The sequence below is a fragment of the Oncorhynchus clarkii genome, chromosome 27 (assembly GCF_045791955.1).
Source record: "Oncorhynchus clarkii lewisi isolate Uvic-CL-2024 chromosome 27, UVic_Ocla_1.0, whole genome shotgun sequence".
Classification (NCBI taxonomy): Eukaryota; Metazoa; Chordata; class Actinopteri; order Salmoniformes; family Salmonidae; genus Oncorhynchus; species Oncorhynchus clarkii.
In genome coordinates this window covers 42758810-42773639 of record NC_092173.1, presented here as the reverse complement: position 1 = coordinate 42773639, position 14830 = coordinate 42758810, and the positions used below count along the sequence as shown (strand labels likewise).

Below are 14830 nucleotides of genomic sequence, written 5' to 3'. Positions count from 1 at the left end.
GACAAAGAAACCTTACAATGATAGCTCACTCCAAAATCTACTTTTCTCAGATGTTTTCAGACCTCGGAAATTGTCTAAGTATGAGATGACTCCATGTCCCCATACAACGTCCCACTTCAAATGAAAACTCTAGGGATTGAGTGGTGTCTGATGCAGAGGCAACCTGTGCTGTTCTCAGTTTGATGGTGAAGTGTGAGATGGACAAATAGATCACGGCCCCGGGTCTGAACTCCTCCCTATGCAACTGGGTCCTGGACTTCCTGATGGGCCACCCCGAAGTGGTGAAGGTAGGCAACGTTAACTCCTCGACACTGATCCTCAACAAGGGTGCATCCTCAATCCCCTCCTGTATACCCACGACTGCATGGCCTCACACACAGTTCCAACTCCATCAGTTCGCTGACGACACGACGGTAGAAGGCCTGATTACCAACAACGACAAGACAGCCTACAGGGAGGAGGCAGGCACTCTTATGGTGTGGTGCCAGGTAAACAACCTCTCCCTTAACATCAGCAAAACAAAAGGAGCTGATTGTGGACTCTAGGAAGAACCAGGCTGGACACACCCCCATCCTCATCGACAGGGCCGCTGTGGAGACGGTCAAATAACTTCGAATTCTATGGCGTACACGTCTCAGAGAAGATGCAATGGTCAAACCACACGGGTACTGTGGTGAAGAAGACATGACAACCACTCTTCAACCTCAGGATGCTGAAGACATCTGGCCTTCCCCGATGGGCCCTCACAGTCTTCTACAGGAGCACCATCGAGAGATGGTGGACATTCCCCCCCACATCACTGCTACCATTATGATGTATATAGTTCTATTTATCACTGCTACCATTGTGATGTATATAGTTCTAGTTCTATTCATCACTGCTACCATTATGATGTATATAGTTCTAGTTCTATTCATCACTGCTACCATTATGATGTATATAGTTCTATTCATCACTGCTACCATTATGATGTATATAGTTCCATTCATCACTGCTACCATTATGATGTATATAGTTCTAGTTCTATTTATCACTGCTACCATTATGATGTATATAGTTCTATTTATCACTGCTACCATTATGATGTATATAGTTCTATTTATCACTGTTACCATTATGATGTATATAGTTCTATTCATCACTGCTACCATTATGATGTATATAGTTCTATTCATCACTGCTACCATTATGATGTATATAGTTCTAGTTCTATTTATCACTGCTACCATTATGATGTATATAGTTCTATTTATCACTGCTACCATTATGATGTATATAGTTCTATTTATCACTGTTACCATTATGATGTATATAGTTATATTCATCACTGCTACCATTATGATGTATATAGTTCTATTTATCACTGCTACCATTGTGATGTATATAGTTCTATTCATCACTGCTACCATTATGATGTATATAGTTCTATTTATCACTGCTACCATTATGATGTATATAGTTCTATTCATCACTGCTACCATTATGATGTATATAGTTCTATTTATCACTGCTACCATTATGATGTATATAGTTCTATTTATCACTGCTACCATTATGATGTATATAGTTCTATTTATCACTGCTACCATTATGATGTATATAGTTCTATTTATCACTGCTACCATTGTGATGTATATAGTTCTATTTATCACTGCTACCATTGTGATGTATATAGTTCTAGTTCTATTCATCACTGCTACCATTATGATGTATATAGTTCTATTTATCACTGCTACCATTATGATGTATATAGTTCTATTCATCACTGCTACCATTATGATGTATATAGTTCTATTCATCACTGCTACCATTATGATGTATATAGTTCTAGTTCTATTCATCACTGCTACCATTATGATGTATATAGTTCTAGTTCTATTCATCACTGCTACCATTATAATGTATATAGTTCTAGTTCTATTCATCACTGCTACCATTATGATGTATATAGTTCTATTCATCACTGCTACCATTATGATGTATATAGTTCTATTTATCACTGCTACCATTATGATGTATATAGTTCTATTCATCACTGCTACCATTATGATGTATATAGTTCTAGTTCTATTTATCACTGCTACCATTATGATGTATATAGTTCTAGTTCTATTTATCACTGCTACCATTATGATGTATATAGTTCTATTTATCACTGCTACCATTATGATGTATATAGTTCTATTCATCACTGCTACCATTGTGGTGTATATAGTTCTATTCATTATGATGTATATAGTTCTATTTATCACTGCTACCATTGTGATGTATATAGTTCTATTCATCACTGCTACCATTATGATGTATATAGTTCTATTCATCACTGCTACCATTATGATGTATATAGTTCTAGTTCTATTTATCACTGCTACCATTATGATGTATATAGTTCTATTTATCACTGCTACCATTATGATGTATATAGTTCTATTTATCACTGTTACCATTATGATGTATATAGTTCTATTCATCACTGCTACCATTATGATGTATATAGTTCTATTTATCACTGCTACCATTGTGATGTATATAGTTCTATTCATCACTGCTACCATTATGATGTATATAGTTCTATTTATCACTGCTACCATTATGATGTATATAGTTCTATTCATCACTGCTACCATTATGATGTATATAGTTCTATTTATCACTGCTACCATTATGATGTATATAGTTCTATTTATCACTGCTACCATTATGATGTATATAGTTCTATTTATCACTGCTACCATTATGATGTATATAGTTATATTTATCACTGCTACCATTATGATGTATATAGTTCTATTTATCACTGCTACCATTATGATGTATATAGTTCTATTTATCACTGCTACCATTATGATGTATATAGTTCTATTTATCACTGCTACCATTATGATGTATATAGTTCTATTTATCACTGCTACCATTATGATGTATATAGTTCTATTCATCACTGCTACCATTATGATGTATATAGTTCTATTTATCACTGCTACCATTATGATGTATATAGTTCTATTCATCACTGCTACCATTATGATGTATATAGTTCTATTCATCACTGCTACCATTATGATGTATATAGTTCTATTCATCACTGCTACCATTATGATGTATATAGTTCTATTTATCACTGCTACCATTATGATGTATATAGTTCTATTCATCACTGCTACCATTATGATGTATATAGTTCTATTTATCACTGCTACCATTATGATGTATATAGTTCTATTCATCACTGCTACCATTATGATGTATATAGTTCTATTTATCACTGCTACCATTATGATGTATATAGTTCTATTTATCACTGCTACCATTATGATGTATATAGTTCTATTTATCACTGCTACCATTATGATGTATATAGTTCTATTCATCACTGCTACCATTATGATGTATATAGTTCTATTCATCACTGCTACCATTATGATGTATATAGTTATATTTATCACTGCTACCATTATGATGTATATAGTTCTATTCATCACTGCTACCATTATGATGTATATAGTTCTATTCATCACTGCTACCATTATGATGTATATAGTTCTAGTTCTATTTATCACTGCTACCATTATGATGTATATAGTTCTAGTTCTATTTATCACTGCTACCATTATGATGTATATAGTTCTATTTATCACTGCTACCATTATGATGTATATAGTTCTATTCATCACTGCTACCATTATGATGTATATAGTTCTAGTTCTATTTATCACTGCTACCATTATGATGTATATAGTTCTAGTTCTATTTATCACTGCTACCATTATGATGTATATAGTTCTATTTATCACTGCTACCATTATGATGTATATAGTTCTATTCATCACTGCTACCATTATGATGTATATAGTTCTATTTATCACTGCTACCATTATGATGTATATAGTTCTATTTATCACTGCTACCATTATGATGTATATAGTTCTATTCATCACTGCTACCATTATGATGTATATAGTTCTATTCATCACTGCTACCATTATGATGTATATAGTTCTAGTTCTATTTATCACTGCTACCATTATGATGTATATAGTTCTAGTTCTATTTATCACTGCTACCATTATGATGTATATAGTTCTAGTTCTATTTATCACTGCTACCATTATGATGTATATAGTTCTATTCATCACTGCTACCATTATGATGTATATAGTTCTATTCATCACTGCTACCATTATGATGTATATAGTTCTATTCATCACTGCTACCATTATGATGTATATAGTTCTAGTTCTATTTTTCATTACCATTTTTTCCTTGCTTAATTTCACTTAGTCCTGCATGTTGGAGCTCAGAGCCTAAGATTGTCCCTGTACCCTGAACTCACACCTGCAACCTTGTACATGTGACTATTAAACACTGTGAACATCTGTATCTCCTGTTTTTCCACAGTTAACCACCTATAGCCTTGGATAGATCGCTGTAGTGTTCCATAGCCTGTTTTAGCATCGCCACTGAGGACTTTAGACATTTTGAAAGTGGTCACCTGGGTGGGTCTTCCAATGGGATCACATCATTCTTAATTCCATTCAGCTCATCTGGAGTGATCAGCCAATGAACTGTACTCTTGAGCGAACATTCCATACCAGCAGGTGGCGGTATATCACCAACCTTCGCTTTATATCTGTTCAGACAACACAATATTCAAAGTAGAAGAAGAAGAAATTGACTACTTTAAAATGGAGAAAGCCCTCAATGGTGCACAGATGTAAAATAAACCTATTTCTACCTCTATGAATTATCCCAAGCTAATTAGGCTATGTCGCTATTTCCCCCACCTCTCAGTCACTTCACTTCACAATGAAACAGAAAGCTTTTCACAAAACGTGTCTTTTCTTATGTACCACCAGTCTCTCCATCGTAATAATAAAACAGGAGGTTATCAATGTTTCATTTAATCAGTAATGTGTCAATCAAAGTCTTTACATTGCTTCTGAAGGTTTTCCCTTTCATATACATTAGCTTGCACCAGATAATGAAATGTCAATGAGTAATTCAGAAAACGTTTGTTTGTATTCCAGAGGCTGAAAGATTTATCTCAACTTAACTGAAACGAATAACGTTGTTTTGTTTTTTTATTCATTTGAAATTAAATCACTTTTATTAACATATGCAGCTTTTACCGTGAATTTAAATTTCAAATCACGCTACAACGCTGACCTAGGGATTGAACCCAGCCCCGGTTCTTAGTCCGTTATGCTCTGTTTGCTTTGACAGAAGTCCTCTGTTCTACCCTACTGCTTCTGGGTCCACACCTTCAACAACCAGCCTTGTATTTACTTCCATTAGTCCTTACCATCAAGCTGTCAACACAGAGAGTGTGTGTCCCAAATGGTACCCTATTCCCTATAAATTGCACCCTATTCCCTACATAGTGCACTACTTTTGACCAGGACCCTAGACAAAAGTAGTGTACTATGTGTAGAGAATAGGATGCCCCAGGGGATAATATTACAAAACGACACTGTCCTTGTTTGTCTACTCCCAAACATTACAAAATGGCAGTAACAACACAGGTGTTTTAACACAACCAGGACTGTCTTGTAGTTTGTTGATGTTGTCAAGGGGGACCATTGTCAAGGGGGACCAGTGGATCAAAGCCAGCCCTGTGCTGCTGTTCTCCAAAACACATGAGCAGAAATGTCACTTTACAGCACACAGTCAGCTACATATCTGTCAATAGGAGATGATTTTGTCTAATCAGATACTTTAGGAAATAATAAAATGAATGATAATGGGCTGCATCCCTAATGGCAAACCTATATAGTGTACTACTTTTGATCAGAACCCTATTCCCTATTGGCCCTGGTCAAAAGTAGTGCTCTAAATAGGGAATAGAGTGCCCTTTGGGACACATTAATGACAATTGCTTTTTTACATGATAAAAGCTACATTTGATGTAACACCTAGTGTAACTACAGGGTGATTATGTGTACGAAACCTACATTTACTACACAAAGCACACAACCACAGCAACACAATTTGTAAATATATTTACACTAATAATCTTTAGGGACGTCACTAAAAAAAAAAAAATGTGTCCTTATACACCCCACCAATACAAAGTAAATACAAATATGAAAACAAAGGATAATAAAAATTATTTATAAAAAAAAAAAAATAGGATTTAAGGTTCCCTCAAAGTCTTCTCTTTCTGAGTTAACCAGTTAACCAGTTAACCAGTTCACAGTTAACCAGTTAACCAGTTCACAGTTAACCAGTTCACAGTTAACCAGTTAACCAGTTAACCAGTTAATCAGTTAACTGTGAACTGGTTAACTGTGAACTGGTTAACCAGTTAACCAGTTCACAGTTAACCAGTTCACAGTTAACCAGTTAATCAGTTAATCAGTTAACCAGTTCACAGTTAACCAGTTAACCTATTATAAGTGTATTTAGTATCTTTAAACAGCTTTCTGACAAACAAATCCAATAGACATGTTTTCTTCCCTCAAATGAAATGCATGTTATGATAATTTTACAATTAATCCTCTCTTTGTGAGTTTCACAGTGTATTACAATCATTTTAGTCTCTTACTTTATGCTGATATTCATCTTTTAACACAACCGAAAGGTTTCTTTTCAAAACGTACTTGTAAGAACATATCGGTTCCTCCATGTCGGTAGAAAACACTAAGTCCCTTTCCTTCCCCTTTAGTCACAACACTCAGAGGTAAGCCACAGCACTGCGTTCCGAGGGGTACCTGGACGGGTAGTGGTTGGACCCGGGGTAGCTGCTACTGGACGGCTGCCTCTGTAGAGGCTGGGGCTGGTACTGTGGCTGGTACTGGGGCTGGTACTGTGGTTGAGGGGCGTAAGACATGTATTGACTAGGGCTGTTCCTGGAGTACATGTAGTTGTCTTGCCTTTTATCCTCTTTGACGTTACAGCAGCAGAACATGCAGCCGCCGGCGAAGAGGAAGGCAGAGGAGACCCATCCGATGTAAAGAGCCTCTCCCAGCTCCCTGCGCTGGGCGTCGATCAGCAGAGGGTTGTAGAAGTCACGGATTATAGTGTGACCCGTCCAGGAGACTGGGATGACGACGCAGACGCAGGCCCCGAGGATCATGCTGCCAGCGACGATGAGCACCGTGCGTTTGGCCCGGTCGTTGTCCCGGATGCAGGCCGTGCACTGTAAGCCCAGGATAGAGATGAGCAGCCCCACCCCTCCCAGAGCCAAGGCACAGCACATCAGACCCCTGGCCGCCTGCAGGTCTGGAGGCAGAGCCAGGAGGGAGTCGTACACTTTACACTGCATCCTGATGTTGGCCTGTCTAAAGCAATTCATCCACAGACCCTCGTAGCGCGTCTCGAAGACGATGATGTTCTCGCCGATGAAGGCCGTCACGCGCCACATGGGCATCCCCGTACTGGCTGCGGTCCCGATCAGACCGATGAGAGACAGCAACAAGCCAATGATCTCCAGAGCTGAGTTGGCCATGGTCTCACTCTGTCCTGCCTAACTCACCTAGACCTAATAGTCAACAGGCTGAGGAGAGTCGCACTAGTGTCTAACTAACCCACCTAGTCAACAGGCGTGAAGGGAGTGGCAGTAAGATCTGACTACAGTGAGGAGCTGCTTCCCTCCTTCCTCTCCGGAGAAGTTTTGCATCCTGTTGGAAGATTAGAGGAGCTGATAGGTGATAGGTGTACAGGTGGAAGGTGTGCCCCTGTAAAGCCTCCTCCCTCCCTCTCTTTCCCTGGTCAGGACAGGTGAATGGGAGGGGACTGGGTCTGTTGCTAGGAGACAGAATCCCTGGGGATAGGAAGTTTTGTTCTATTGTAACAGTAGGTCTGGGAGCTGTAGGAGGTGGGGAAGGAGGTGTGTGTGTGTGTGTGTGTGTGTGTGTGTGTGTGTGTGTTGGAGTGTGTTGGAGTGTGTTGGAGTGTGTGTGAGTGTGTAGGTAGAGTCCAGTCAGTGTGTGGGTAGAGTCCAGTCAGTGTGTGGGTAGAGTCCAGTTAGTGTGTGTAGAGTCCAGTCAGTGTGTGGGTAGAGTCCAGTCAGTGTGGGTAGAGTCCAGTCAGTCAGTGTGTGGGTAGAGTCCAGTCAGTGTGGGTAGAGTCCAGTCAGTCAGTGTGTGGGTAGAGTCCAGTCAGTGTGTGGGTAGAGTCCAGTCTGTGTGTGGGTAGAGTCCAGTCTGTGTGTGGGTAGAGTCCAGTGAGTGTGTGGGTAGAGTCCAGTCAGTGTGTGGGTAGAGTCTAGTCAGTGTGTGGGTAGAGTTCAGTCAGTGTGTGGGTAGAGTCCAGTCAGTCAGTGTGCGGGTAGAGCCCAGTCAGTGTGCGGGTAGAGTCCAGTCAGTCAGTGTGCGGGTAGAGTCCAGTCAGTGTGCGGGTAGAGTCCAGTCAGTGTGTGGGTAGAGTCCAGTCAGTGTGCGGGTAGAGTCCAGTCAGTGTGTGGGTAGAGTCCAGTCAGTGTGCGGGTAGAGTCCAGTCAGTGTGCGGGTAGAGTTCAGTCAGTGTGTGGGTAGAGTCCAGTCAGTGTGTGGGTAGAGTCCAGTGAGTGTGTGGGTAGAGTCCAGTCAGTGTGTGGGTAGAGTTCAGTCAGTGTGTGGGTAGAGTCCAGTCAGTCTGTGTGTGGGTAGAGTCCAGTGAGTGTGTGGGTAGAGTCCAGTCAGTCAGTGTGCGGGTAGAGTCCAGTCAGTGTGCGGGTAGAGTCCAGTCAGTGTGTGGGTAGAGTTCAGTCAGTGTGTGGGTAGAGTCCAGTCAGTGTGCGGGTAGAGTCCAGTCAGTGTGTGGGTAGAGTCCAGTCAGTGTGCGGGTAGAGTCCAGTGAGTGTGCGGGTAGAGTCCAGTCAGTGTGGGTAGAGTCCAGTCAGTGTGTGGGTAGAGTCCAGTCAGTGTGTGGGTAGAGTCCAGTCAGTGTGTGGGTAGAGTCCAGTCAGTGTGTGGGTAGAGTCCAGTCAGTGTGTGGGTAGAGTCCAGTCAGTGTGCATAGAGCCATTGCCAGAGAGTCAGTGCAAAGAACAGTGTGTGTGTGTGTGTGTGTGTGTGTGTGTGTGTGTGTGTGTGTGTGTGTGTGTGTGTCTAGCACACACTGTTTATTCACAGGGCTCAGTTTACTCTCCTGACTGGATCCTGTTTTACAAGTGACTGATCTTATTGACTGGTTGAGCTTTAGGAGAGTCTCCCAGGAATCTGCTGGGTATTTGACCCTAAACAAAACACTTTAGTACCCCATACATTAAGTTTCAATTCACTTCCTGAATTGAACATCTATTGGACCCCAGCTTCCTCTGCTACTACTGCTGTACTATGGTTTTGGGTATGAATCCATCTGTCTGTCTCTGTGTCTGTATCCTGTTGCCTCAGGAGTTGTTAGGTCAGTGGTCATTCCTATGCTTTCTTCCCTGACACGATACTCTCTGGTTAGATAGATTTGCATCATGGTTTGAATGTGTTTGTGTGAGTCAGTCAGGACCATTCTGGTTTAACCTGTTGCATTCAGGTACATTTCCATTGGCAACGAAAGATACAATGGAGCATTCTAAACCCAGCATTCTAAACCCAGCATTCTAAACCCAGCATTCTAAACTCAGCATTATAAACCCAGAATTCTAAACCCAGCATTCTGAACACTGCATTATAAACCCAGCATTATAAACCCAGCATTATAAACCCAGCATTCTAAACCCAGCATTCTAAACCCAGAATTATAAACCCAGCATTATAAACCCAGCATTATAAACCCAGCATTATAAACCCAGCATTCTAAACTCAGCATTGTAAACCCAGCATTATAAACCCAGAATTCTAAATCCAGCATTCTAAACCCAGCATTCAAAACCCAGAATTCTAAATCCAGCATTCTAAACCCAGCATTCTAAACCCAGCATTCTAAACCCTAGTATTCTAAGCCCAGTATTCTAAGCCCAGCATTCTAAGCCCAGCATTATAACCCCAGCATTATAAACCCAGAATTCTAAACCCAGAATTCTAAACCCAGCATCCTGAACACGGCATTATAAACCCAGCATTCTAAACCCAGCATTATAAATCCAGCATTCTGAACACGGCATTATAAACCCAGCATTATAAACCCAGCATTATAAACCCAGAATTCTAAACACAGTATTCTGAACACGGCATTCTAAACCCAGCATTCTAAACCCAGCATTCTAAACCCAACATTCTAAACCCAACATTCTAAACCCAGCATTCTAAACCCAACATTCTGACCACGGCATTCTGAACACGGCATTATAAACCCAGCATTATAAACCCAGAATTATAAACCCAGCATTCTAAACCCAGCATTCAAAACCCAGAATTCTAAATCCAGCATTCTAAACCCAGCATTCTAAACCCAGCATTTTAAGCCCAGCATTCTAAACCCAGCATTATAAACCCAGCATTATAAACCCAGAATTCTGAACACGGCATTATAAACCCAGAATTCTGAACACGGCATTATAAACCCAGAATTATAAACCCAGCATTATAAACCCAGAATTCTTAACCCAGCATTCTGAACACGGCATTATAAACCCAGAATTATAAACCCAGCATTATAAACCCAGCATTATAAACCCAGAATTCTGAACCCAGCATTATAAACCCAGAATTATGTACCCAGCATTATAAACCCAGCATTATAAACCCAGCATTATAAACCCAGTATTCTGAACACGGCATTCCACCTGAGAGGACAGGAACTGGTTGAGTGAGAACAAACCATTCTCTGACTACATAAAAGTAATGACTAGTTTTTAGTTAGGATGATCGAAGATAACCTGTAATAAACCCATAATGTTCATTTTAAAATCTTCAAAAAGGTTTAGATTTAAAACAAAAGGAAAAAGTTATATATGTTTTTATTGTGGACCAAATTTGGGTCAATTTAGGCCATTGCTGTAAAAAACAGAAAACATAATGAAAACAACAAACCTTTTCATATGAAAATAGCAGGTAAACACAAACAGGGGTTTGGTCAATTGTTGGGTCAATATTAGTGAAAACTTGTGAAGCCCTATTTGCTTTAACCACATTATTCCACAGCCATTGGTATGACAATATTTGCTCAATATTTGCACTATACACATACCTGACAAGTATATTTACAGAATTAAACACATAACTCCCACCTACAGTTGAACACATAGACACAACACATACATAGGTCTGCTTATTGATATTTTCTCTCTCTCTCTCTCTCTCTGAACAAAATTAATCAACGATTGGGCCATTTCCAGCAAGAGACTTCTGGCCAGTTCAGTGCCTCTGTCTCTTCCTCCCCACTCTGACATTTCAACAACGCTTGGATACAAATAACTCAAATTAATTATATTCTATGTAACGATATGAGTTCTGTTATATTAATTATACTTTTAATGCTTGGTTCCAAGCTGTTCAAGCTGTCCATGTTGTTCTGGGCTGGGTTTCTCTCACATGTACTGGTTAGGAGCGTAGACCACAGATCCGGGTGGAGCTGAGTAGTTGGGTTGGTAGGAATACGGCTGGTACGCGTATGCTGATCCAGGCTGGTAGTTCAATCCAGGCTGGTAGTTCACTCCAGGCTGGTAGATGTATCCAGGCCCGTTGACCATCCTCTCCATCTCATCGTCTCCTACCCGGGGTGCGTGGCGACACAGCAGTATGACCCCAGCCACAAACAGCAGAGCCGAGGTCACCCATCCAATGTAGAGCGCCTCTCCCAGCTCCCTGCGCTGGGCGTCGATCAGCAGAGGGTTGTAGAAGTCACGGATGATCACGTTGGCCGTCCAGGAGATTGGGATGATGGTGGTGACACAACCCACGAGGAACAGGCATCCCCCGGTCACCAGGACGATGTGTTTGGTACGAGGCCGGTGGTCCACCACCTTGGTACACTTCATCCCCACGGCAGAGAGGATCAGGGCGATGGCGGATACAGCTACGGAGGAGCACATGAGGCCTCTGGCAGCCTGCAGCTCCGCAGGGAGGAACAGCAGAGAGTCGTACACTTTACACTGCATCCTGATGTTGGCTTGTCTATAGCAGTTCATCCACAGGCCCTCCCAGCGCGTCTCCATGACGATGATGTTCTCCTGAATAAATGCTGTCACCTTCCACATGGGCAAGCCGGTCACCGCGGAGACACCGATCAGGCCGACGAATCCGAAGACCAGCGCCACAACCTCGCAGCAGACGGCTTCGGAGCGGGCCTTCTTCTCTACTCTCTTCTTCTCCTCGTACACTGAGTCCATGTACGACTTCGCTGCTTTCTCGTCGTAGGCCGGGTCAAAGTAGGACTGAGGCGGCTTCCCGTAGACACTGTAAGCAGTGGCACTGCCCATGTAGGACCGGTCCATTTTGGCTGGCTGTCGATTAGAGAACCTACCCGAGGACTGGCGTGTCACAGCTCTCCTGCCTCTATCTCACCAGCTGAACTAAATGAGAGGGCAGGAAACAAATGTCTAGGTGATACACCCTACAGAGTATGTTAACGATGCTACTCTTCTGGTTCAGGTGCTTTGTGACATCAGATAAACGAAGGACAGAGAAACTGGCCCTACTTGATTTGACGACACAAACAAGTTGATTTGAAAGCTGTTGAAACCAGATTTCACAGAGACAATGACTCTGTGGATTGAGAAATGAAGGAGTACAGTACGTGGATTATTCTGTGCTAAAGTAACAAAGCAGATTGTTACAGTTAAGGAAGTAGAAACACAACCCAAAAAAACAAGCAATGATTAAATCACTTATTCTTACTAGAAGATGAAACTAAAAGTAAACAATACAAGTAATCGTCTCAAAATGCTCAGGAACTCTCACCATCATCATAGTAATTTTATCAAGATAATTGAGTGTAATAATTGTCTAATAATATTTGCTATGCCTTTATACACAGCCACTGTGTCTCAAGCAACAAAACAATCGAATGAATACATCAGATCAGAGTGAAAAGAAAGAATAAAAACAATTAAGCGACATTCCCACGACTCAGGAAGTGTTCATCCTAATTACAGCGACGTGTTGTACCTCTCACACACACACACAGTTCATTACTCCTGTGTTGTACCTCACACACACACACACACAGTTCATTACTCCTGTGTTGTACCTCACACACACACACACAGTTCATTACTCCTGTGTTGTACCTCTCACACACACACACACAGTTCATTACTCCTGTGTTGTACCTCTCACACACACACACACACAGTTCATTACTCCTGTGTTGTACCTCTCACACACACACACAGTTCATTACTCCTGTGTTGTACCTCTCACACACACACACACAGTTCATTACTCCTGTGTTGTACCTCTCACACACACACACACAGTTCATTACTCCTGTGTTGTACCTCTCACACACACACACACAGTTCATTACTCCTGTGTTGTACCTCTCACACACACACACACAGTTCATTACTCCTGTGTTGTACCTCTCACACACACACACACAGTTCATTACTCCTGTGTTGTACCTCTCACACACACACACACAGTTCATTACTCCTGTGTTGTACCTCTCACACACACACACAGTTCATTACTCCTGTGTTGTACCTCTCACACACACACACACACACACACACACACACACACACACACACACACACACAGTTCATTACTCCTGTGTTGTACCTTGGTACGACATAGTGATGCTTTATAACAGTGCAGATACACGAGGACACCAGGTTCCCCTCCGCACACACACACACACACAGTTCATTACTCCTGTGTTGTACCTTGGTACGACATAGTGATGCTTTATAACAGTGCAGATACACGAGGACACCAGGTTCCCCTCCGCACACACACACACACACACAGTTCATTACTCCTGTGTTGTACCTTGGTACGACATAGTGATGCTTTATAACAGTGCAGATACACGAGGACACCGGTTTCACTTCCGTGATTCTCAATACGTATATATATATATATATATCTCTCTCACACACACACAGTTCATTACTCCTGTGTTGTACCTTGGTACGACATAGTGATGCTTTATAACAGTGCAGATACACGGCATGAGGACACCAGGTTCCCCTCCGTGATTCTCAATACGTATATATATATATATCTCTCACACACACACACACACAGTTCATTACTCCTGTGTTGTACCTTGGTACGACATAGTGATGCTTTATAACAGTGCAGATACACGGCATGAGGACACCAGGTTCACCTCCGTGATTCTCAATACGTATATATATATATATCTCTCACACACACACACACACAGTTCATTACTCCTGTGTTGTACCTTGGTACGACATAGTGATGCTTTATAACAGTGCAGATACACGGCATGAGGACACCAGGTTCACCTCCGTGATTCTCAATACGTATATATATATATATCTCTCACACACACACACACACAGTTCATTACTCCTGTGTTGTACCTTGGTACGACATAGTGATGCTTTATAACAGTGCAGATACACGAGGACACCAGGTTCCCCTCCGTGATTCTCAATACGTATATATATATATATCTCTCTCACACACACACAGTTCATTACTCCTGTGTTGTACCTTGGTACGACATAGTGATGCTTTATAACAGTGCAGATACACGAGGACACCAGGTTCCCCTCCGTGATTCTCAATACGTATATATATATATATATCTCTCTCACACACACACACACACACACACACACACACAGTTCATTACTCCTGTGTTGTACCTTGGTACGACATAGTGATGCTTTATAACAGTGCAGATACACGGGGACACCGGTTTCACCTCCGCGATTCTCAATACGTATATATATATATATCTCTCTCACACACACACACACAGTTAATTACTCCTGTGTTGTGTTCCCTTCACATGAAGAGTGTGTGTGTGTATACGAGCCAAGGGTACAGTT

General features: G+C 41.3%; 2 protein-coding genes across 2 annotated transcripts; both read right to left on the bottom strand.

The window, feature by feature from the left end:
• Positions 1–6398: 6398 nt before the first annotated feature.
• LOC139385986 (claudin 8.1) lies at positions 6399–7598 on the bottom strand. The gene has a single exon (XM_071131303.1). It carries the CDS (start codon positions 7445–7447, stop codon positions 6674–6676), a length of 774 nt encoding a protein of 257 aa, XP_070987404.1. The 5' UTR covers positions 7448–7598; the 3' UTR covers positions 6399–6673.
• A 3539-nt stretch (positions 7599–11137) lies between these two features.
• LOC139385909 (claudin 8.2) lies at positions 11138–12345 on the bottom strand. Its single transcript, XM_071131202.1, has one exon. The coding sequence runs from the start codon at positions 12290–12292 to the stop codon at positions 11387–11389; it is 906 nt and encodes a 301-aa protein (XP_070987303.1). The 5' UTR covers positions 12293–12345; the 3' UTR covers positions 11138–11386.
• Positions 12346–14830: the final 2485 nt, after the last annotated feature.